This window comes from Apiospora marii (assembly GCF_038362585.1).
Source record: "Apiospora marii strain CBS 49790 chromosome Unknown utg000002l_segment0_segment0, whole genome shotgun sequence".
Taxonomy (NCBI): Eukaryota; Fungi; Ascomycota; class Sordariomycetes; order Amphisphaeriales; family Apiosporaceae; genus Apiospora; species Apiospora marii.
Window position 1 is genome coordinate 2,332,969 of NW_027117373.1, and position 20,663 is coordinate 2,353,631.

A 20,663-nucleotide genomic window follows, 5' to 3' on the forward strand; every position below is an offset into this window, starting at 1 on the left:
ATCTTCCGAGGATACCAAAGACGATGCCCGGGTCTAATCTCATAGACGATTGATGCTAGAAGCATTATGAACGACAAAATAAAGAAATACGAATGAATGAAATGATGAAACTTGCTCAGTCTTGGCTCAAATCTTGTGGAACGTGCGCGGTATGACACTGTAGCTAAAACCTTGGGCTGGGCATGTACAGGCTGAGAAGAACTACCTACTTGTACTACTAGTTATACCGAGTGAGAGGCTTGCGCTTTTGGGCTGCTTTTGAATCTACTTGTATATCACAGAGTAGAACAACGAGCTGGTATTGAGCCCAAGATACCTATGACATTGCGCCACCTGTTCCTCCATCCTTTCACGGACCATTCTGTGGTGCCATGGAGCTCATGGCATTTCCTACTTCTTCTCCATGTCCCCGCTCGAGGCAGAGAACCACAATGAAAAAGTATGATTTTGTCCGTACAAGCACACGGTTCCCCCTCCATGACAGGAGAGAAAATCGTGTACTCTTACGAAGCATAGTGTGTGTTTAAGCCATCAAAAATTACACCACCCGCGCCCTCCCCGTAAGGAGAGTAGCGCGGCGCTCGCCCAGATCCCACGCTGTGCTATGTGGTCTGGAGCCAGCGGGACCTACGCGGAATGCCCTCTTGATCGGGGTAGGTCCTTGGAATTAGTAAGTATGGAGAAGAAAAGAAGAAGAAGAGAGGGAGAAGGGAGGGAGGCGATGAGGATAGTTATAGGGTGTGCCCCTTTGGAGATAGGGAGGGAGAGGGGAACGATCGCCGGGATAAAGGGGTGAAGGAGGGGTTGGAATGCAAACCGTTGTTTCGTTGGCTTGGTAGGATTTCTTTCTTAGTCTTTCTTGACTTATGGCCAAAGAGGAACCGAGAAAGAAGGGGGAGGAGGAGGGGGGTTGAAAGAGCAAACACACATTCTTTGTCGAAGGGAGCCTGTTCTTGTAGGATGAGCACGTGCGCTATTTGCTGCCCAGCGCATTCCACTGATTATGTATGTCGACGGAAACAACAGTAAAGCAAACAGAGAGAGAGAGAGAGTTAGGCAATCGATCTCCCTCGAAAAGTGACACAGAAAGGACGTCCATGTCATGAGAGCCGGTAATAGTGGTGATGGGTGGCTTCTGTTCGAATGCAGTATGCAGATTTCTCTCTATAGTTCTATAGTAATATGGTACAAGCCACAAACAGATCCCCACGGCCGAAAAGGCCCGGGGGTAAAGTGGCAAGGAGCCCTTTTAGTTTATCCAAGGTATGGTACAGTTTATGTTTTTGAGTCCCAAGGAGAGATTATCCGGGGGCCTTGAGCTGTCTGCTGTACAAGGCCTATATACACACCGCCAACCCGCCATATAATTACACTTTTTAACACATCCATTTCGTTCTCTCGTATCATCATGCACCCGGAGGGGCAGGTAAGCGTAAGATTTTGCTTTGGTAGACTCGCGGCCTCAGGGGTATATCCACCACAAAGCTGCTCCGGGCCGAGGGGGTCATAATATCGCCTGCCTTCAGCGCCGCGTGTACGGCTCGATCCATCTCGTAAGCCGCCAACAGCTTTGAAGAAAGATCTGTAGACGGCTCGTACACCAAGGTCTGGGCTCCATAGAACTTGGCAATCCTGGCGCTGCTCAGGTGGTCGCCATGCCTTCGCCGCAGGGTCCGGAGCTCGTCCTGGCCGAATATGACGTCTTCCCATGTCTTGAGGAGTGCCCGGCGGCCAGTCAGGTTGTGGCTCTCCCTCAACAAAAGATCGAATTTGCTTCGCAAATGGGGGCTGGTCAGGTTTGCAAATGAGGCATAACGCCAAATTACACGAAGCTGGTTGGGCCCGCGATTCTGCCAGGCTATTTGGAAGAGGAGATTAAATGTGACCTCGTCCGGAAGTACTGTGGCCCATCGCTCTCGCATTGACCGAATCGTGGATATATGGTCTCGGAGATTCCGGCCATGTGTTATCATTGTATTCAACGTAACACTATCTGGCCTGACCCGCCCCGAGGCCGCGGCGTAATCCAACATATCGTTGCAAAGATCCAGCCTACTATTCCTTCCCAGGACATCGAGCAAACGGTTGAGCGTGGTCGTAGTTAACCATTCTTGGCCGTGGACTTGATCTTGGTCCAGAATGAACTGTTCCATTCCCGACAATTTTCGAAAACATGACTGGAGCTTGAAGGGGGCCATGTGGCTACCGACTTGGACCAGCGTAGACTGGATTCGGGCGAGGCCTTTCCTTTCCATTTTGGCCACAATGGCTTGTTTTGCCTGAACATCCTGAACGAGATGCAGTAATTCTACCCATGTTCTGCTGTCGGGGTGGTATCCTTTCCGCAACATAAGCTTCACCGTAGAACTAAATCCGTCGAGATCTCCCGCTGTTGCGCAGCCCTTGAGGAACAAGTTACAAGTCTGCGTGTCCATTGGGACCTTGCGAATCTCGGCTTGGTTGAAGATGGTGCGCGCTTCTGAACGCAGAGAGAGGCCGCCCTCTTGCATAAATGCGAGGGCGAGGTGTAGAGCATTGGTCGATATGATCGATTGAGTTTCTTCTGATTGGAAAAGCTCAACCAAAATCGCGGCTACAGTCTCTTTGTGTTTAGGGGTGCCTCGCTCTGTTCCATATATCGCACCGACCTGATGACTAGGCACCACACCGTGAACCAGCGCCGCTATATAGGCCTCTAGGTTTTCTGCTGTCCACTGAGTGGGACGCTTGATATTGTTTGCGTGGTGGTTGAGCGTGTAATAGCGGAACGCTGGAAGGCGCCGCTCGTAGGCAACCCCCTTCCGCAGTGTGAGCGAGTTGGCACCCTGGGCTGCCTCTGTTTCGCCCAGCATTTTGATTGACAGAGGCTCGTTGTTCTTCTGCGCCCAGAGATCCAATAGAATTTCCTTGGAATCGGGATCCATCACTCTCACGGCCGTCACGCTGCCTACCGCCCTGAGTATGTCCGACAGGGCTTTGCGCACGGGGTGCTCGGCGCCCGAGAGGGACAGCGTCACCACCTCCGTCTCATGGTCGACATGTTCAGTGCGGACGATACAGCCAGACCTCCTCTGCGTAATAGATGCCGAGGCCGCGGTCGATCCCGTGAGTATCTCCAAGACCTTCTGGGCGACCGCCTTCCCCACCACCACCTTGAAGTCGAAGAGCCTGCCGAACTGGGGCGTGTACTTGATCAGGAGACCCAGGATGCTCTGCCAGTTCGTGGGCGGCTGTTCCTTCTCCGCCCGCCAAAAGTCGAACAGTTCTTGGCGATCGGCGCTGATGCGATGTTTCCTGGCACTCCGCAGCGTTTCGTGCCTGGCGGGATATCGCATTGCCGGGAAAACCAGGGCTTGGTTGCTGGGCGGGGAGCCCGTCTTCTCTCTGAAGTCCGACATTCGTTTAATCACTCGGCGGAGCTTTGCCCGTCTGTACGCAGAAGGCGAGGGCCCGACGATGGTGCGCTCTGGGATCGAGGCGTCTGCAGGCTGGTCCGATGCGGGCAACACGTCGGTGGTATCATCGGCTGGCCGGCTGCCATGGCGAGCGAGAGGGACATTGGATGTGTTGTTGGATGTATATGGTCGGGTGCTAGCGGTATGAGGCAGCAGCAGCAGCGGACGGCGTGGATGGATCTCCCTGGGAATCAAGGAGAGCCCTTGGACACGCATCGTGCAGATGGGAGCTCTCCATACTGATTTGACTCCCAGGGACATGAGCTATAAATTTAGCATTATCTATGGTAGGCAAAGAGAGCCCAAGTGTAGGGCGGAGAGGGATGCGTAATTCGAATTGGACCGAGTTGATATCTAGCTGGGAGACCCAGCCTTGGTCTACCCCCCCGTCGCATTGAGTGTCCAGCAGCATGTAGAATTTTAGGGACATCTTATCGTGGAGCGGGTCCACCTTATCAGTCCCGCGTTGCCATCGGAGCTCACGACCGGGGGAGATGGAACCTCAGCTTTTAACATGGCACGGCGCAAGCCAAGGCGGCAACGATCTCGGTCGGAATGCTCCATACTCGCATTAATACATCGCTGTCAAATATGGTTGTCGTAGGAAAACGCCTCAGAATCCACCAAATCGTGTTCCTGCCCCCCGGTGAAAACACCGTACGGCGTCTCCGCCCGAGAGCCTGGACGAAATCCAAACATCAAGTTCCATCACTGTTGCTGTCTTGGCTTTTAGCTAGTTGCCCGACCTGGGGTTCCGAGGAAACTGCAGCAGCCTCTACCAGCTCTACGCTATCGGAAGTCCTAAACCGAATAACAATGGCAATAGTGGTATCATCTCGCCCTATGTCTCTCGCCTATGCCCACGGCCTCCCCTGAATTGAGATAGGAGAGAGCAGTACTGTTTCGTCAACCACCAGACCCCCTTTCCACGTGCTACCTCTAGGTGACATCTCCAGATGCTGCTGGCCAGAACAAGCTTCACCATTCAATTCCCCTGCTAATTCACACGGTCTATCCCCCCACCCAGAACATTGCGCGTGAAATGTCATGTAATGAGTTTCGGTTACCAAAGGCTTCTCCAATCCAGTGTCGCGTATACCATCTTTAGACGTTAGAAATATCCCAAGTGCGGTACTCAATCCTTGGTCGTGACGCTCGTCTCTGGCTTGGCATCCTCCTCCTTCTTGTCCGTCTTCGTCTCGGTCGCAGGGGTATCTTTCGTAGCAGGCTCCGTCTTGGTCTCGGTAGACTCGCCCGACTTCTTCTCGCTTGCGGGTTCGTTGGCGTCCTCGCCCTCTCCGGAGTTGGACTTGGACACTTGGCTGGCGAGGTCCTTGTCCTCGTCGACGTTGTCGAACATCTCGGCGTCGTCTGAGTCTGTCAAGACCTCAGTGCCATCGCCAAGAAAAATTATACGACCTTTGTACCCACCAATACCGAAGCTTCTTGACTTCTGACCCGTCTCAACATCATAACCGCTGTCGCTATCATCGAAACTATGGTGAACGCCAGGTCCTCGGAATTCGGCTGAGTCGGCACGTGTCAGTGGTTTTGGTCCAGCAGTAAATTCAGCCCGGGAGTCGTTCAAGATGGCATACCATACTCCGGCGGCGCGCAGGGGCCGTCGCCCTTGGCTACGCGACCGCTGACCTCCTCGTACCAGGTATCCTTGCTCTTGCCGCGTAAGAAGCCGATGACCATCATGGTCATGTTGTCGCAACCGACACCGCCGGTCTCGGAATTCGATGCCAGGCAGTTGTCCATCATGTTTTCGCAGATCTTCTCCAGATCCTGTTTCGCCGCAACACCTCGTCGAACAAACTCTACGACAGCTTGGGAAGACTGGCAATCCCAGATACCTATATTCGGCGTCAGTTGATGTCCAGAGATTCTTGGAAGAGGGAGGTGTGGATACCATCACAAGCAAGGACCAAAAACTCGTCATCGTCGCTCAGATCGTGGACAACCACATCGGGATAGGCAGTGACGATCTGCTGCTCGGGGGCGAGCTCGGCGCTCTTCTTGAATTCGAAGTCTCCGATGGCACGGGACAAAGCAAGGTTGCCGTTGACGCGGCCGAAGTCGACAAAGCCACCGGCGGCGGTGATACGTGCTTTCTCGCCTGTCCGACCGAGTCGAGTGTCAGTAACTTGAAGCCAGAGCCACCATTGCCGACGGGACGTAGCACAAACCTTCATTTTGCGGCTTGTGGTCGAAGGACAGTGGCTTGGCCCGACCCTTAACTCCCAGAACACTCCGAGAATCGCCAGCATTTGCCTGACAATGAGTCAGTGAGTGTACATCAACAAGCAGGCCTTGGCACAGGGCAACACACAATGTAGATCTTGTCGTCAGTGATCAGACCGACACAAGCGGTACAGCCAGAAACCTCCTCTTCGTACTTAGGATCTGCACAAGGTTTGATTGGTCAGCTTCTCCATCCTGCCCATATAATCTCATCAAGTGGTGTTTTGCAGTGCATACCGCTGAGGATGGCGCGGTCGGTCGCAAGGAAGCAGTCCTTAAGAGCCTGCTCGTAGTTGCCGGCCTTAAACGTGTCCTGCTTCAGGAGAATGTCGTACATGTGTTGTCCAGCGAATTGCGCGACCTTGTCTCCGCCGTGGCCGTCAAAGACGCCGAAGAAGGATAATTGGGACGAGTGTTGTTTCGCTTCCTCGGAATCGGGCTTGATCAGGTTGAGGACGCTGCAATGGGCGTCTTCCATGCTAATGCGCCACCCTTGCATCGCCGATACACCGTAGAGCATGCGGGCATCTTCGCCTTTTTGTGACTCCTAAAGTATTACATCATTTGTCAGCGGTCCGTGTCCAGTGTGAGAAATCCAGCCACCCCCTCAGTTGACAGTATGGGGGGCAGTGATCTGGCTACGGTTCGGGAATTGTTCGCTCCCCGTGGCCGGTATGCGACGTGATCCGAGGATTTGCGCTCCCATTGCCAGAGAGCCTTTGGCAGAGGGGTTGAGGACAGAGATACACAAGTGTGGAGAATGGAAAGCACGGGGTTGCGCGGCGAGGGGCAGACGCGGCCAAGAAGCGGCAGCAAGTGCACTCATGAGACAGGTAGCTGGCGTGAGGCTTACCTTGTCGACGATGGGTTCAGAGAGTGTTTGACCCATGTTGGAAGGACTTTCTACCGCAGCGGTAGGCTACGGGCGTGTGGTTTTGGCGGGGATGATGGTTGTAGTGGGATGGAGGAATCGGCGACAGGAAATATGGTAGCTGGCAACAGAGGTGATGTCAAAATAGGGAAAGAAGGTTGCAGCTGGGGGGGAAAGAGGAAGCCCGTCGTCGGAAGAAGGATTGAATTTTTTCACACTACCAAAGTGTGATATGGCTTGGTGTTGTTTTGGGCCAGAGGACTAAGGTTAAGGTAACTTATTAACCACAGTGATGCAGACAGTGAGCAAAGGGTGGTGCGTTGCGGTGCCAATTGAGAAAACCCAATGGGATTTTGAGACGGGTATCGATGTATTTCCTGGCAACTGGCCGCAAAGAGGGACACACCCAGCAAAAGGCCCAGTCAGTGAGCCAGGCAGGCCAGCACGCCAGCACGCACCTCTCACTCGCCGGCTGCTCCTTGGGAAGGCGGGGTACAATCCTCCCTCCCACTCCATCTCTCCCTCTCGCTCGCTCTCCCACTCACGCAAGTCGCCCGGTCCTTCGCCTGCTCGCCTCTTTCTTTCTGCTGTAGGCGGTGCAAGGTGTGCTCTGACCCTTTTCTACATACGGTTCATCTCATTACATGCATCCAGTAGCTGGCCAGGTACTGCCCATGTACTCGCATCCAGCACTTAACGGCATCTCGACTGTGGCCCGTCTTCTGGCCCGTCCACTCGCCATACGCCCAAATGGCTCAAATGGATCGGAATGCATTCGATTTGTATAATTGATACCTAATATATACTGCTGGATAAGAGATATGCGTACACAACAGGTGGGTAATCAATCTGCTATCGCAGAGATTACCGAGGTTGGTACTTGCCTATACAACCGCTGCTCTTAGGTCCTGACGGGTACCTAACCGCCTCCATGCCCACATGCCATCAGGCGTTGGATACATCCGTCAAGCTACATACCTACCTACCTTGCATCGGGTTAGATTGCCTCTTGTATGCACGCGTCTGGGAGAACCATTCGGATACCCATACACGGCCTCTTCGATATGGCCCGAGGAGCCAAGTTGTAACAAGCCTTGAGAAAGACTCAGAGAGAAAGAGAGAAGCACAGACATGAATCATGGGTATACTCTGGCCTATGACACGTTGGCCGCCCACCGGATTCCAATAAAAAAAAAGCAGACTGGCTCGCCATGAGACAACCATTCTGTATATTCCACTAGGTGGCCATGGGGACAATCGACCAATCAAACGGCCGTAAGGGGCTCGGGCTATGTGTCAGAGGAAGACGTGATGGGCAGCCTGTCAGAGGGTAATCTAGAATCGATACCAAGGAGGCCATGAGTCTCCTACGCTGTACTGTAGGCATCTTGCTCCCTGCTCCCTCCGTTTCCACTAGGCTGATCGGAACTCCTTCACTCTATTCTGTACACTTATAGTCCCTATCCTTTCTAGCCTCTCGCTTTCTGCGCCCGGAGACCTCGAGCGGAAGTGGATCGATCGTGGAAGCTGTGGGCTCATGCTCATGGATGGGTGGTGGGCACATTGGCACATCCCGAGTCCCATATGATTTGTTTTGGTTCGTTATCATTCCTCCAGTCACCTTTGTCTGAAAATTTTCTTTGCGTTGAAGCGCGCAGCCGGGGGTCCTTTAGTTTTATTAATAGCACAGTCCTCGTACATATTGGCTACAGTACCATACTACGATGCTCGAAGGCTGCAGCTATGTACATATGTATGGCGGGCAACGACCCGGTATCACAAAGTCGACGGTTGGTCGCGTGTCTTTGTGAGATTTTTTGGAGGGTTCCTGGCCAATGGCGCTTCTCCTGGCCAGCTTGCTAGGCCCTTTATGCTGGAATGACAGGCAACAAGCGAGGATCTGGACTCTCTGGCAGTCTGGAGCAAAAGAGACGGCGGCATTCTCTGGCCCGTGTCCACCGAGCTTGGTCCCCCGTTCGTTTCCCCCCTCGTTTACCTTACTCATGTTGTAAGGGTCGCTATCGGTGACATCATCTGCAAGCTAGCAGCCGTGTCGGTCCCCTAACGAGAGCGTCTTACGGTGATTGCGTAGGTGACTACATCCTTTGAGCAACCAAAACCAGTTTGTGCTTTTTGTTTCGCTCTCTCGAGTCTGTAAGACCTTACCTACACTAAGACACTACCACCAGGCTCTGACGTATCTCGTCAGCTAGAGAAATTTCTTCTTACTGGTTCCCCACGCCATCGATTGGCCCAGGCCGGAGAAACTCTGGGGGCGCCGAAAAGGACAGATGCAGCTTGACAATCCCATCAGCGAAACAATCAATGCCATGCATATTGGTAGAGAATTTGGCATCGTCACAAGCACCCACTCGAACTCGTCCTTCAGGAGCCAAGAGCCAAGAGCTTAGACAAGTGGAATTCGAAGGCATCATTCCTTGTTGCCACGCCTCCACTACCCAAGGGCCTAGCGCTATGTAGCATTTACTTGTCCGATGCTGGCAGTCGAGTAATGTCCCGTACTATATCCTCGAAATGGGCGTGAATGTTTACTACACCGTACAGCCATCACATAATATCAAGCCAAGAGAAAAAACGAACTGTATACGAGATTGCGGAGGCGTCATACTTGTTGACAGCGAAAGAGAAGCAACTAATTACCTCGACTCCTACACGACTTTAATCATACACGGCCTGCGTCCAAATAGCGTAGTGGCTGTGCCTTGTTTAGTGTGCCGATTAGTCTTATGATAAATCCCCTTTAGGGTCCAAAGTGCAAGAAGTCAGAAATTTTGCAATCATACGACGAGTATGTGGTTGGTTGAGTCAGGTATAATTTTAGGACAGTTGATATCGTCCATTCTGGATTGGAAACAAAATAACTACGGAGTTTGACGATGCCAATAGGTGCAAGATGCGGTGGATACAAATAGTTCAAATACACCGCGAATAATAACAAATTACTATGCTGAGCCCGGCCCATGAGCTGATTGATACATTAAGACTGACCGAGAGGAAAGGAAATAACGAAAACGGCCCTTCACCCCTTCCTCATATCAAGGCCGGAAAGCTCCCGTGGTGGATAGAACCTGCCGCCGACGACGTAGACTCATCCGGCCTCACGTCCTCCCAGCCATCATCCGTGTCGTTCATACGCTCGCTGGCGGGGGTCTTGTGAGATCGCTTCGACAGGGTCGTCGACCTGCTCCGCGCCACTGCAGCAGCAGCCCCCTGGGCACCCCCGGGTCCCCCGCGATATGCGCCGTTCGGTCTCTCCGCCAGGGGCCGCCGGGTCGGGGTTTCGGGCAGGGGCCGCTGCGGCGGGGCTGCTGTCGGTCGCGGCCACTCTGTTGGCGAGGGCGTTGTCGACTTTGTCTTCGGCAGAGGCCGGGCGGCCCCCGTACGCTGCTTGCGTATCCGGCCCACATTGAGCTTCTGGTCTCCGTGGGAGATGTGCCGTGGCGGTGTTTGCCTAGTGCTATCCGGAGAGCCTGTCGATATCGATCCGGATGTGGTGATGGACCCCTGAGTTGCGGGCGATGCCATCACATTGGGGTACAGCGATAATCTGGGGGCGGCCTTGGGTATGTGGTGCGGGCCTTCTGTGCCGCGATCCATCTTCGGTCGAAGCCATTGATCGGGAGACATGAGGTTCTTGGAGTTCCGATTGCTCCAATTCGGGGTGTCCTGGGTTTGGCCAATGGCTTTACTGAACACGTTTGTAGGCTGCGCCGGAGGCTGCTTCAGGTCTTTGTGCGCAATACCCAGCGAGTCCCGCGCGATCCTGTCCCAGGACGTATCGCTATCGCGCGACATGGCCGTGAAGGTCTGAAGTATCGGAGGCGGCCTTTGAATGTCGCTGGTAGCAGAGGGGGAAGATTGCGCAATCGGCGTCAGGGTCCGAGGGGAGTTGGCGATGGATCCGCCTCCGAACAGCGGGCTGGACCCGTCCACGCGCCTACTGATTTGCCGTGCCTCTCCCGGTCTGCTGGGTATGTGGACAATGGTCGGCCTCGAGATGACGTTGGCATTGACGGGCTTCTCGGCGGCGATGCCGGTCGTCAAAAGGCTTGTACGGCCTGTTTTGGCACTCGACGTGCTTTGGTAGCTCTTGCGCTTGTACTCCTCCAGCAGTTTCGATGCGGTGCCTTGCTTCCAGGCCCGCGAAACTCGTCTGCCCATGCCGCGGATGCTCAGCGTCGAGTCGCGGTTTCCGGACAGAGCAACGCCTATGTCCTCTCTCACGAGCTCGACGCTCGAGTCACAGTCGCTTCCCGTTCGGTAGGCAATCTCAGGCGTGTTCTGGATGCTAAAAGGCTCATGTATCCTCGGCATATCCAAGTAAGCGGTACCAGACCGCTCGGTTCCCGCTCCATCAAGATGCAATCCAGAGTCTCCACGGTCGGTGTCGTATTCATCCTCACCGATGCTTGTATCTGATAGAAGACTGCCGCTGTTTCTCAAAACAGTCGGCACTCGTAGGGGTGGAACCACCGGGTCAAGCGCTCGCCGTTGGTCTGCCCCCGAGGCAAGTGAGCCGTCAGATGACCTCAGAGTAACAAGCTGTCGCTCCGAGCGGTGGTTATCCGTGCTGCTTTGCAAACTCCCTGTGAACGATGTTGCTGAAGACTCCGAGTTAGGTGTCGCAGCACTGCGGTTGCTTTTCTTTCGCTTACGTCGTCTCCTTGACGACCCTATATCAAACATGGTGTGCCGTAAGCCGTTCTCTGGACCAGTGTCGTGGCGCACGAATGTACCGGGAATTGGTGCGGATACTTCCAGAACTCTTCCTTCGCCAGCTCTACGATTTCTGCGCCGGCGACATAACATCACCACAATCACCGCGATCAGCAGTAACAGGAGAGGAAGCAACACTGCCAGCAAAAGAGGGACATTGACCGCGGGTGCCTCTTGATGTGCCTCGGCCGTCGGTGAAGCCGTTGGAGCTGGTAGAGCATTGGTCTTTGTCGCAATGTCTCCGGTGTTTATGTGTACTGCCATGGTGCGTTCTTCTTTCTGCCTCGTGACTTTAGAGGTCGCTGTGATGGTAATTGTACTGTCCAGCGCATCTTGCACGCTTGGGACTGTTCCGGATAATACCAGGCTTGATGAATCGAGTTCCAGCCACGAGTCCGAGGGCTCGTTGCTCAACTCCAGGTCTACTTCCGACGGATCCCATAGGTATTCCTTTAGATCCACCAAGACGCTATCGCCAGCTGTGACATCGAGAGCGGTGAAGTTTTGGCGAAACAATTCCTTGAGAATATTAATACTCAGACTGATATTGACAGTATCAGCGAATGTATCTTGCAAGAACACCGTGGCATTAGATGAGTTTGCCGTCGGTCCAGGCGTGCCACTCAGCCCCCATGTCTTATTATTAAACTCCAGCCAACTAGGAAGGCTGGATGTTGTTATCGACTTCACTTCCTCGGGCCGTATTGTCCTGTTGTCAAGCTGAACAGCCTTCACCAGGTCGGTGTATTCGAATTGCTGGCCCCTGGTTGCGTTTAGTGCAACCGCGGAAGCTGTCGACGTGAGCTCATGGATCCCAACAACCAACGAAAACTTCAGCGGCACTGATGCAAACCCGAACACATCGGAAGCTACCAACTGCACATCGAATGTCTGGGGAGGTTGGACCAGCGATTCGAACGGGGGAGTCGTGCCCGTGAAAGATAGGTTCTTGGGGTTGAAGCTGACCCAGGACGGCAAGGGGGCATTATCCCCGGTTACCGCATAGTAGTTCAACTCCGGAGCCCGGTCTGCTTGAAAGGTGCTCCGGTCAAAGGTGTAGGCGAACGGCTTAGATGGATGCAATAAAAGTGACGACGGGCCTGAGAAGGGTCCAAATCTTTTCGCTTGGGCTGCAAGTGGGATATTCACTGTCGGCGGCGGGTTTCTTGATACTACCAGCGTCGCGTTCGTTGTCGTCGTGCCCGATTCATCCTTTGCCTGTAGCTTGATAGGGACTCCGACAACCTCGCCGGGTGGGACGTCTTCGTCCTTCGGTTCGCCGAACAGGCGCCTGCTGTTGCTATCGATCGAGAGCCATTTTGGGGCATTCACCAAGCTGTATGTAATAGGGTAAGGGGAAGAAAACGTTGAAGGAGAGAATATGAACGAGAAAGGCTCCGAAATACGAGCCACCGGGGGCAGCTGTGAGTTGATGGGGAAATAATCTTGAGGTAAAGAATCAGCCCAGCAGACGAAAAGAGTGATCGTCGCTATTAGAGGCCGCCGCGATTTCATGATGCACAGAACATATCACCAACTAACCAGCGCTCGACGCGCATACGAGTGTAATAAGTTGGCGAGATGATCACCCATTATACGAGTAATAGAAGAGGAAAGAGCTCAAACGTTCGACTACGAGAAAGTCACCATGTAAAAGGTTACCTTGGTGATGATACCTACATGCAACAATACCGAACGCGTCGAGTGACAGCGTCGCGTCGCCCAGCACGGCGCCGTGGTGGAATTTGATATGTCTCGCCACGCATAGCTGTGTTCGTAGTCGATCAAATTCCTCTGCCGGGTCCAGCACATGGGTTTTTCTCAAAAGGTTCCCTCCGAAAAAGAGATACTAACTAGCATTTGCATTGGCATGCGAACTTCGGAGGATTAAGATGGGACGAAAAATCACGCCTCCGCCCTCCCTTCAATATATCGAAGTGGGAGATTGGGTCGAAGATAGGGACGCTGACGCTCCTATCCACCATCGCCGCCCAACGGGCCGGCAGACTCGCACTAACAGACCCTGCCAGTCGAATAACCTCTCACACCTCTAAGAACCCGCCAGCCCGCCGTCCGTCCAGAGGGCCAGGCAGGGAGAGATAAGGATATGGACCTAAGGAACTTTGCTGAAACATCGCCCTCAAAAAGTCCCTTCCCTTCCCTCCTCCTTCATATAATCACCATGGACACCATGGACACCCAGGAGCCGAAAACGTCGCGGTCACCGTCCCCGGACTTTTCACCACTGGCCATCGGCACTGACTTGGCACCACTACGGGAACTGAAAGCAGCGGCCACGACCAATCTCGATTTCTCGGGCCTCCTCCCGAGTGCCATTCAGTTGCACGAAGACCTGAAGTCAGGTAATGGCGGTCAAGCCTGGCCAGCTGGTATGGTCCTGGCAAAGCACATGCTCCGCTATCACCGAGACGATTTGAAAAATTCTAGAATGTGGGTTCGGACTTGCGCATGATGACTTGTTACCCTATGGCGTTACCAGGAAACCAGTGGGGCTGTCAAGCTTCTGGGCTCCAGGCTACATACCAGGCTTCCCAGGCAGAAGAGGAGGAGGCAAGAAGGAGTGAATGAGTAGTATGGATGGATCCGCAAGAAAATCGAGTGCTGATATTTCACGTCATGACCACAGTCTAGAACTCGGAGCCGGTGGAGGATTGGTTGGACTTGGAGTAGCCAGTGGATGCGACATCGACCAGCCGGTATATGTTACCGACCAGGTTAATATGGTGCCCCTCATGGAGAAGAACGTGGCTCTGAACAAGCTTGGCTCCCGGGTCCAGCCCGCCGTGTTGAATTGGTAAGTGCCCAAAATCCTGCCGACGACGGCCCCAAATAAAGAGACCGTGCCGCCAGCATACATGGAATCTACTGTTCAGCTCTAGGTATACCATACCTGCGGTTTCTAAATGCAGACAATCTGACCGCCCATGGTGTCGCAGGGGAGAACCGCTCGGAACAGACGTGGTCAACTTCAAGCCAGATGTCATCCTAGCCGCCGACTGCGTCTATTTTGAACCTGCATTCCCCTTGCTTCTCGCCACCCTGTCTGACCTCTTGGCCCTGTGTCCGTCTGCGACCATCTACTTCTGCTTCAAGAAGAGGAGACGGGCCGACATGCAGTTTCTCAAGAAGGCCCAGAAGGCGTTCCGGACTGTAGAGCTTGTCGATCAAGACCGCGAAGTCTTCTCGCGCGAGAACATCTTCCTGTACAGTTTTAGAAGTAAGGCTCAGGCCCAGGAGTGTAAGAGTGCTTCTTGAACGTGAATAGAACGCATGCATCCCCAACCAATCTCGAGGGTTATGATTAGTGATGTGGCTCTCCCTATCCCTCTCCGAGACTGACGAATGATGCCCAAGACAGCCTGCTTGCCACATGCCTGCTGTAGGCCACACCGACTTCCTGATCCCCTCAACTTGACAGTCAGTCAGCCTTGAATAGCTCTCCAATTCTTCTCGATTTCTCCTCGATTCTCGAAGTAGTCTGTCTGCAATCGGTTAAAATGCCCACCCACATTGCCCCCAGTCCCCCTCACATGTAAGTAATGCTCCATTTTTGGGATGGCTATTGCGTGTCCCAACCAAGATCCCCCGATCATGGTTCGATTTCTTGGTTTTGTAATTTTTTTTATCTCTCATAGTATGAAAGTACTACTATACTCCGTACACAAGACGCCGATGTCATGGGCCAACTGCATGTTGGCCTTGACAAGGCGGTATGCCGTCAATCTACCGATTTGCGGCAAGGGCCCTAAAGCGGGGTGTTTCCTAGCAGTCGGGTTGTCTCCCGCTTTTTTTCTTCCTTGTCTCTCGCGCACAACAGACTTCTGGTTCTCACCATGTAACCATGTAACCTCTACATTTTCTCCGATCCGTCTCGCTCGCATGGTGTGGTACGGCGGCAAACTGTATCCCCCTCCTTGGAGCCACTCACCACTGCATGTGCTGACTGCAGCGCAAAGTCGTGCCAGCGTCGTTATCACCGTACCGTAGGGCTTACGCTTAGGTATGTGGGCATGTACTATTTAGGGGCTACCTAAGCAGCCGGTTGGCAGTCTACCGATCAGTCTTTGTCTCGGAGATCTCTTTCACAGGGCCGCCTGTTGCTTCCACGTACTTTCCGCAGCTACTACTAGCAGCCTCGAAGCCAAGGCCAGTAGTCATTTGTCACAAGCGGCCTCGTTGCTCGTATGGAGTCATTCAATTCAGACGGGTGGAGCTGGAGTGCGCAAAAAGTTTTCCTTCGGGTTGTGAAGGCGACACGAGCGGAGAGCAGGATGCCTGGATGGAGGCCTGCTAATGCAAGCCACGGGTGTGTTGGGTGGTAGCCCGGAGTAGTACGACGCACGATATAGCACAGCACTTAAACAGCATCAGCTCAGCCGGCCAGTCCACCATTCCCGGTCCAGCAACGGGGATTGGAGAGATCGTCAGGAACGGGTGCGCTCTGCCCTTGTGTCGAGCTAATCCAGTTTAATTCGAGGGGGGGCAGAGGCCAGAATCGGCTCTCCCATTGGCTTCTTGATTCATGGCGTCCCCCCTGCAGCTGCAAGGTACCAACCTTGGAGTAGGGCGGATGTCCCCCGGCTCCTGGTTTGCCCACGACGCCGCCAGCTTGTGATGTAGGTACCACCAACTTGACTAACTGCCTTGCTCGTTCTCTCCTCTGCTCGCTCCCTCTCTAGCCTGCGGTCTCTACCCACACCAGCCGCAAGCCCCAAGTGCGCCTTTTTGTTTTAGACCCAAACCCACCCAATGAGATCGGGTTACCGGCCAGGAAACGAGATGCTCTAGGCCGATTTCCTCTACTCAGTTAGGCCCGAATCGTTTTGGACCAGACCCTACCTAGCAACGTTTTCTCCCCCCCCCCCCTGCGGTCTGCCGGGACACCCTCGCCTGTCTTTATTCCGCTCCCCATGGCGCGCCCCTGCTTGCCCAGGCCAGAGGAACACAGATAAAGAGAGCCAACTTCCTTTCACTCCAACCATGACCAGTTCCCCATTGTGATCTCCAACCACAACCCATCATTCCTTTCCTGAGCAGCGCTCACTGTATACATTCATTTCAGGCCTACTACACCAGTACACCTGCTCTCCACACTCATTCTCTCCGGAGGAACTGGACAACACTTAACGACTCGATACCCTCTTACGATCAACTTGCACTCGTCTGTCGCAAGCGTCAGTCATTGACAACCCGAGACACTCCTTGAGTTAGCACACTATTTGGAATTACTTCCCAATACCCCTATCAGGCTGGGACCTTGATCATCACGACTTGCTTTGATATTCGAATCAATACCCTTATACAAGATGAAGTCTGCTACTTTTGCTACCGCCTTGTTGGCCGCTGTTGCCGTTGCGCAGCCTCACCACGGCCATGCTCGTCGCCACGACCACGCGAAGCGTGACCAGGTTGTCGAATGGACCACCGAGTGGGTGACCGAGACCGTCTGGGTTGACGACGACGTTGCTACCCCGACGGCTGCGCCCACCACGACTGCTGCTCCCGCTGCCAAGCCCACCACCACCCAGGCCCCGGCTGCTCAGTTCTTTGAGCCTCCTACTCAGCCCAAGCCTTCGGTTCCTGAGGTGAAGCCCACTGCTGAGGCTGTCAAGCCGGTTGAGCCTTCTCCCGAGCAGCCGGCGCCGGCACCTGTTACCACCAGCCCCCCTGCCCCGGTGGTTGTTCCCACGACTCTGATTCCGGCTCCTAAGCCCACCACTGTCGCGCCCCCTCCTCCCCCTCCTTCTCCCACCACTGTCGCTCCCCCGCCTGCTCAGACCACTGCTCAACAGGCGCCGGCCCAGAGCCCTTCTGCTCCCTCCGCTCCCTCGTCCGGTGGAGGTGAGAAGTTCAACGGTGACATCACCTACTACCAGCCCGGTATGGGTTCTTGCGGCTACGACGACAGCACCCCCAAGGGCAACGTCGTCGCCGTCTCCAAGGACTGGTTCATGAAGGTCGGACAGGGCAAGACCAGCTACGGCGTGGACCAGCCCGCCAACATCCTCTGCGACAAGACCATCACCATCAGCGCCAAGGGCAAGACCACCCAGGCCACTATCCGTGACTCTTGCCCTGGCTGCGCGCCTGGCTCCATCGATGTCACCGAGGGTGCCTTCACGGACCTCTTCGGCAGCCTCGATATCGGCCGCGGCGAGGTCACCTGGTGGCTCAACGAACCCGTTACCGGCGCTTAAGCCGCTGGCAACGAATCGTCACAAAAATTTATTCTTCTTGGAATATACTATCTGGGCGCATGAATGCACCATTTTGTGGCCTTGGGGGGCAGGACATGTCTCCCAAGTTTCTTGGACAAGGCGTTTACGGGGGAACTCCCAGGAGGGAAACCAGATGACGCTGTCATCTCGCGGGACAATCAAAAATCTTTAGATTAAAATTCTTGTATATATCTTACTACAGCAGTTTTGATACAACTGGCTATTACACAAACAAATTCAGACGATCTGTCAAACCATTCTTGAATCTTGAAGAATCGATGATCTTCAGTGCCTGTCCATCGCTTTTGTTGGTGTCAAACCTTATCGTTTACTTTAATTGGACTGATCAACCGTCCCACTCTTTCGCCGGGATCTTCACCTTGGTAGTCAAAGTGCCACGCGCATGGGAGGTTGCCCGTGCGAAATTACAGAAATTACAGAGTGCCTTCGAGAAGGCGCAGCATTGCTTACGGTTAACCTACTTTAGCCTATCATCATCTGGTGGATTTCCAACTGAGCTACACCGTACTCACAGGCGCAATACGAACAAACACGAGGAGAGAGCGCAAGAGAGGGAGATCCGCCCTTGGTCCAGTCGAAAAGTCTGGTTCATATCCACCAAGCGCGGTGCCCGAGGGACAAATCCCCGTTACGGTAGGGCAGGCAAGCACACGGTCGATCTCGTCAGTGTTCTTCAATGGAATGACGCGATGTCGAACCAGGTTTCTTCTTCTTTTGCGCAATTTACTTACACCTGAGCGTTGCCGGTCAGGCAATGGGGCAAAAGCAAGCTTGGGCTCATTACGTTGCTCCACTCATATATGAATATATAGGGCGCCTTGTTATATATATGCCTCCTAAGGCACGGAGCACTGTAAATAATAAACAAACAACCGCTGAAACGGCTATAGAGATGAAACGACGAAACGATATCGGCTTCGGTAACGACTCGTTACGACGTGACGTTGGGTAACAGCGCGTCCTTGCTTGAGTGCTGTCCCAAGTATACATAACTAGATCCCGTCTCGGGGCACTGCTGCAATATGTACAACTCGCGTGTACCTACCATGTGTATCAATTGGCAGTTCTTCGTCGGTTGACTGGCGGCACCACCCAGCCAGCAGACCGGAGTTGCTAGAGCGACTGGAGAGAGCAAGTCAGGAACCGGAGCCCGCGCGGGCGCTACGAAGTACGCTGTTCTTACCCGTCCTGAGTAGCGCTCACTCTAAAACGGCGCCACGGATTAAACTAGACTGGGTCGACTTCCCGAGTCAGTTTTCTTTTTGGTCTTATAACTGCTAGCGGACGATGCTGGTGCGGATGCGATTGTGGATGGTGTTTCTTTTGGCCTTTTGTGGCGGAGAGTGGCCGAGTAGGTATTACGTCGGCTTGCCCATGAGGGGCTGACATGACTCTCTGCTAACAGTTGGATGAACGGTCTAGATTTGGGTAGGCACACTATGGGCGTCTTCCTATCTTGCGATCACGGAAGAGGAAAGTCTTGGAAGTGCGCGACGGTGCTGAGGTAGGCGATGGGGATGACCGAGTCGCTCACAATCCCATTATTAGCTTGGGCAGTCTCTGCCGTAAAAGAGACTTCAGTAGATATTTCTAGGCGGCGGGTCTACCACGTTGGCTTGCTACGAGCTCGGACTTGACATATCCAAGGTATGACAGCAATGGCAGGGTCAAAGATGCGAGCATGTTAGGTAATGATACGTGATAGCCTCGTTTGATCACCCGCCTCCTGTTGCTGGGCCGATAGTATGTATATCGTGGAATTGATGCGAAAGGGAAATGCAAATCCCCTACTTTTCTTGTGTCTTCGAAGCATGGACTATGCCGACCAGTTAGTTCCATCGTGCGGTTCCGGATAATATATGCAGGGCGACGGAACCTCCACATCTGACCGGGTCATGACTCGGGGCAGAACCCCATATCACGGTTTCGGATGCTATGCAAATCGCCGGCCCGGCGCATACGTCTCAGGTGTTTGCGTTGGGGATCAGGGCGATTCCTTGCGACCGGTTACCTATCGCTGTAATGGGCTCGGGTCGGGGCTGCCCCCATTCATTGGGCCGCAAAGGCGATTTGTGAGTTTTAAGGAGCCATCGGCCAATTTCCTCGTACATCCAGAGAACAAGACTGACTGGAGATGCGATGCTTTCGCAGTTGGATGAGAAGAAAAGGCAGGTCAGCACAGCCATCACTTTTCCCGACCCAATTACTGGCATGATATGTTCATCCGGTCTCTGCTTAGCAGGCACTTGTCTCGTCTGTCACCAGAGTGCCAAGCTACAAGTTGTATAACCTACCCCAGAAGTCCGTGTCGGGAAACATGTAAACTTGCACGAATACCAATATCAAAACCATATGCGCTACGATAGATAATGTAGTAATCAATCCGTCTCTCCCGTCGGTGCAACTGAAATCCAGCCCCCGCCCCCCTCTTCCGCGCGTTATTCACCGGTGAGCACTTCTAGTAATAATAGTTTACTGCAGCTGCTTTGTTCTGCAGAGAGATATTACTCTTGCAAAAAAGCAGTAATGCTATTTTAAACACAGGCAGCCGCCCCCTTCCCAAAAATAAAGTTTGGGCAGCTGATTGGACAGAACCCCGCCATGTCAGCCGTTGGAGAGCGCCATGAGGCCTCCCCCCCTGCTTCACCTGCTTCCCAGAAGAGGTCTAGCCTCCTTCCTTGCCGCCGGAGCTACTGCTCTTCGTGATGCTGCTCCAAAGTTCACGGACAGAGCAGACGAGGGGGGGGGGCATTTGGAGCTGACCTTGGCTGCTTGGCAAGCAAGGTCGCGCTGATCAAACCGTCTGATCTCGCTCCCGCTCTCTCTTTCTTGTGCGCTCCTGTTTGGGGGCCGGGGTGCCTCAGCCCTCAGGCGACGACCCGACGAAATTTGGGCGTTTCGGGGCTGAACCCGAGCCATGGGTTCGTCTCCTCCATCCCATCTTCATGACCCGGTAACCTTGTTTTTTGTGCCTGCAGGCAAGCTTTATCCTCGGACGGCATACATCAAACCTGCCCTCACCCCTTGCCTGACCATACCTGATCTGTGTGTGGGAAACATTCATCGTATACCTTATCTCACACCGATCTGGAG

General features: G+C 53.8%; 5 protein-coding genes across 5 annotated transcripts; 2 read left to right on the top strand and 3 right to left on the bottom strand.

Annotated features, from left to right (window-relative positions):
- Positions 1 to 1,406: 1,406 nt before the first annotated feature.
- On the bottom strand, positions 1,407 to 3,671 carry PG985_002404 (uncharacterized protein; the record flags this gene model as incomplete). Its single annotated transcript, XM_066822173.1, has 1 exon — positions 1,407 to 3,671. One exon carries the CDS (start codon positions 3,669 to 3,671, stop codon positions 1,407 to 1,409), a length of 2,265 nt encoding a protein of 754 aa, XP_066689605.1.
- A 919-nt stretch (positions 3,672 to 4,590) lies between these two features.
- Positions 4,591 to 6,651, bottom strand: PG985_002405 (Protein phosphatase 2C-like protein 2; the record flags this gene model as incomplete). Its single annotated transcript, XM_066822174.1, has 7 exons — positions 6,556 to 6,651; positions 5,940 to 6,249; positions 5,791 to 5,864; positions 5,648 to 5,732; positions 5,371 to 5,577; positions 5,054 to 5,314; positions 4,591 to 4,982 (listed from the first exon to the last, which is right to left on the bottom strand). The coding sequence occupies exons 1-7, from the start codon at positions 6,589 to 6,591 to the stop codon at positions 4,591 to 4,593; spliced, it is 1,365 nt and encodes a 454-aa protein (XP_066689606.1). The 5' UTR covers positions 6,592 to 6,651.
- Positions 6,652 to 9,624: 2,973 nt separating this feature from the next.
- On the bottom strand, positions 9,625 to 12,825 carry PG985_002406 (polarity establishment/cellular polarization; the record flags this gene model as incomplete). The annotated part of the gene is made up of 1 exon (XM_066822175.1): positions 9,625 to 12,825. One exon carries the CDS (start codon positions 12,823 to 12,825, stop codon positions 9,625 to 9,627), a length of 3,201 nt encoding a protein of 1,066 aa, XP_066689607.1.
- A 667-nt stretch (positions 12,826 to 13,492) lies between these two features.
- On the top strand, positions 13,493 to 14,586 carry PG985_002407 (uncharacterized protein; the record flags this gene model as incomplete). Its single annotated transcript, XM_066822176.1, has 3 exons — positions 13,493 to 13,761; positions 13,958 to 14,125; positions 14,268 to 14,586. 3 exons carry the CDS (start codon positions 13,493 to 13,495, stop codon positions 14,584 to 14,586), a joined length of 756 nt encoding a protein of 251 aa, XP_066689608.1.
- Positions 14,587 to 16,637: 2,051 nt separating this feature from the next.
- Positions 16,638 to 17,528, top strand: PG985_002408 (expansin module family protein; the record flags this gene model as incomplete). Its single annotated transcript, XM_066822177.1, has 1 exon — positions 16,638 to 17,528. One exon carries the CDS (start codon positions 16,638 to 16,640, stop codon positions 17,526 to 17,528), a length of 891 nt encoding a protein of 296 aa, XP_066689609.1.
- Between the last annotated feature and the right edge of the window lie 3,135 nt (positions 17,529 to 20,663).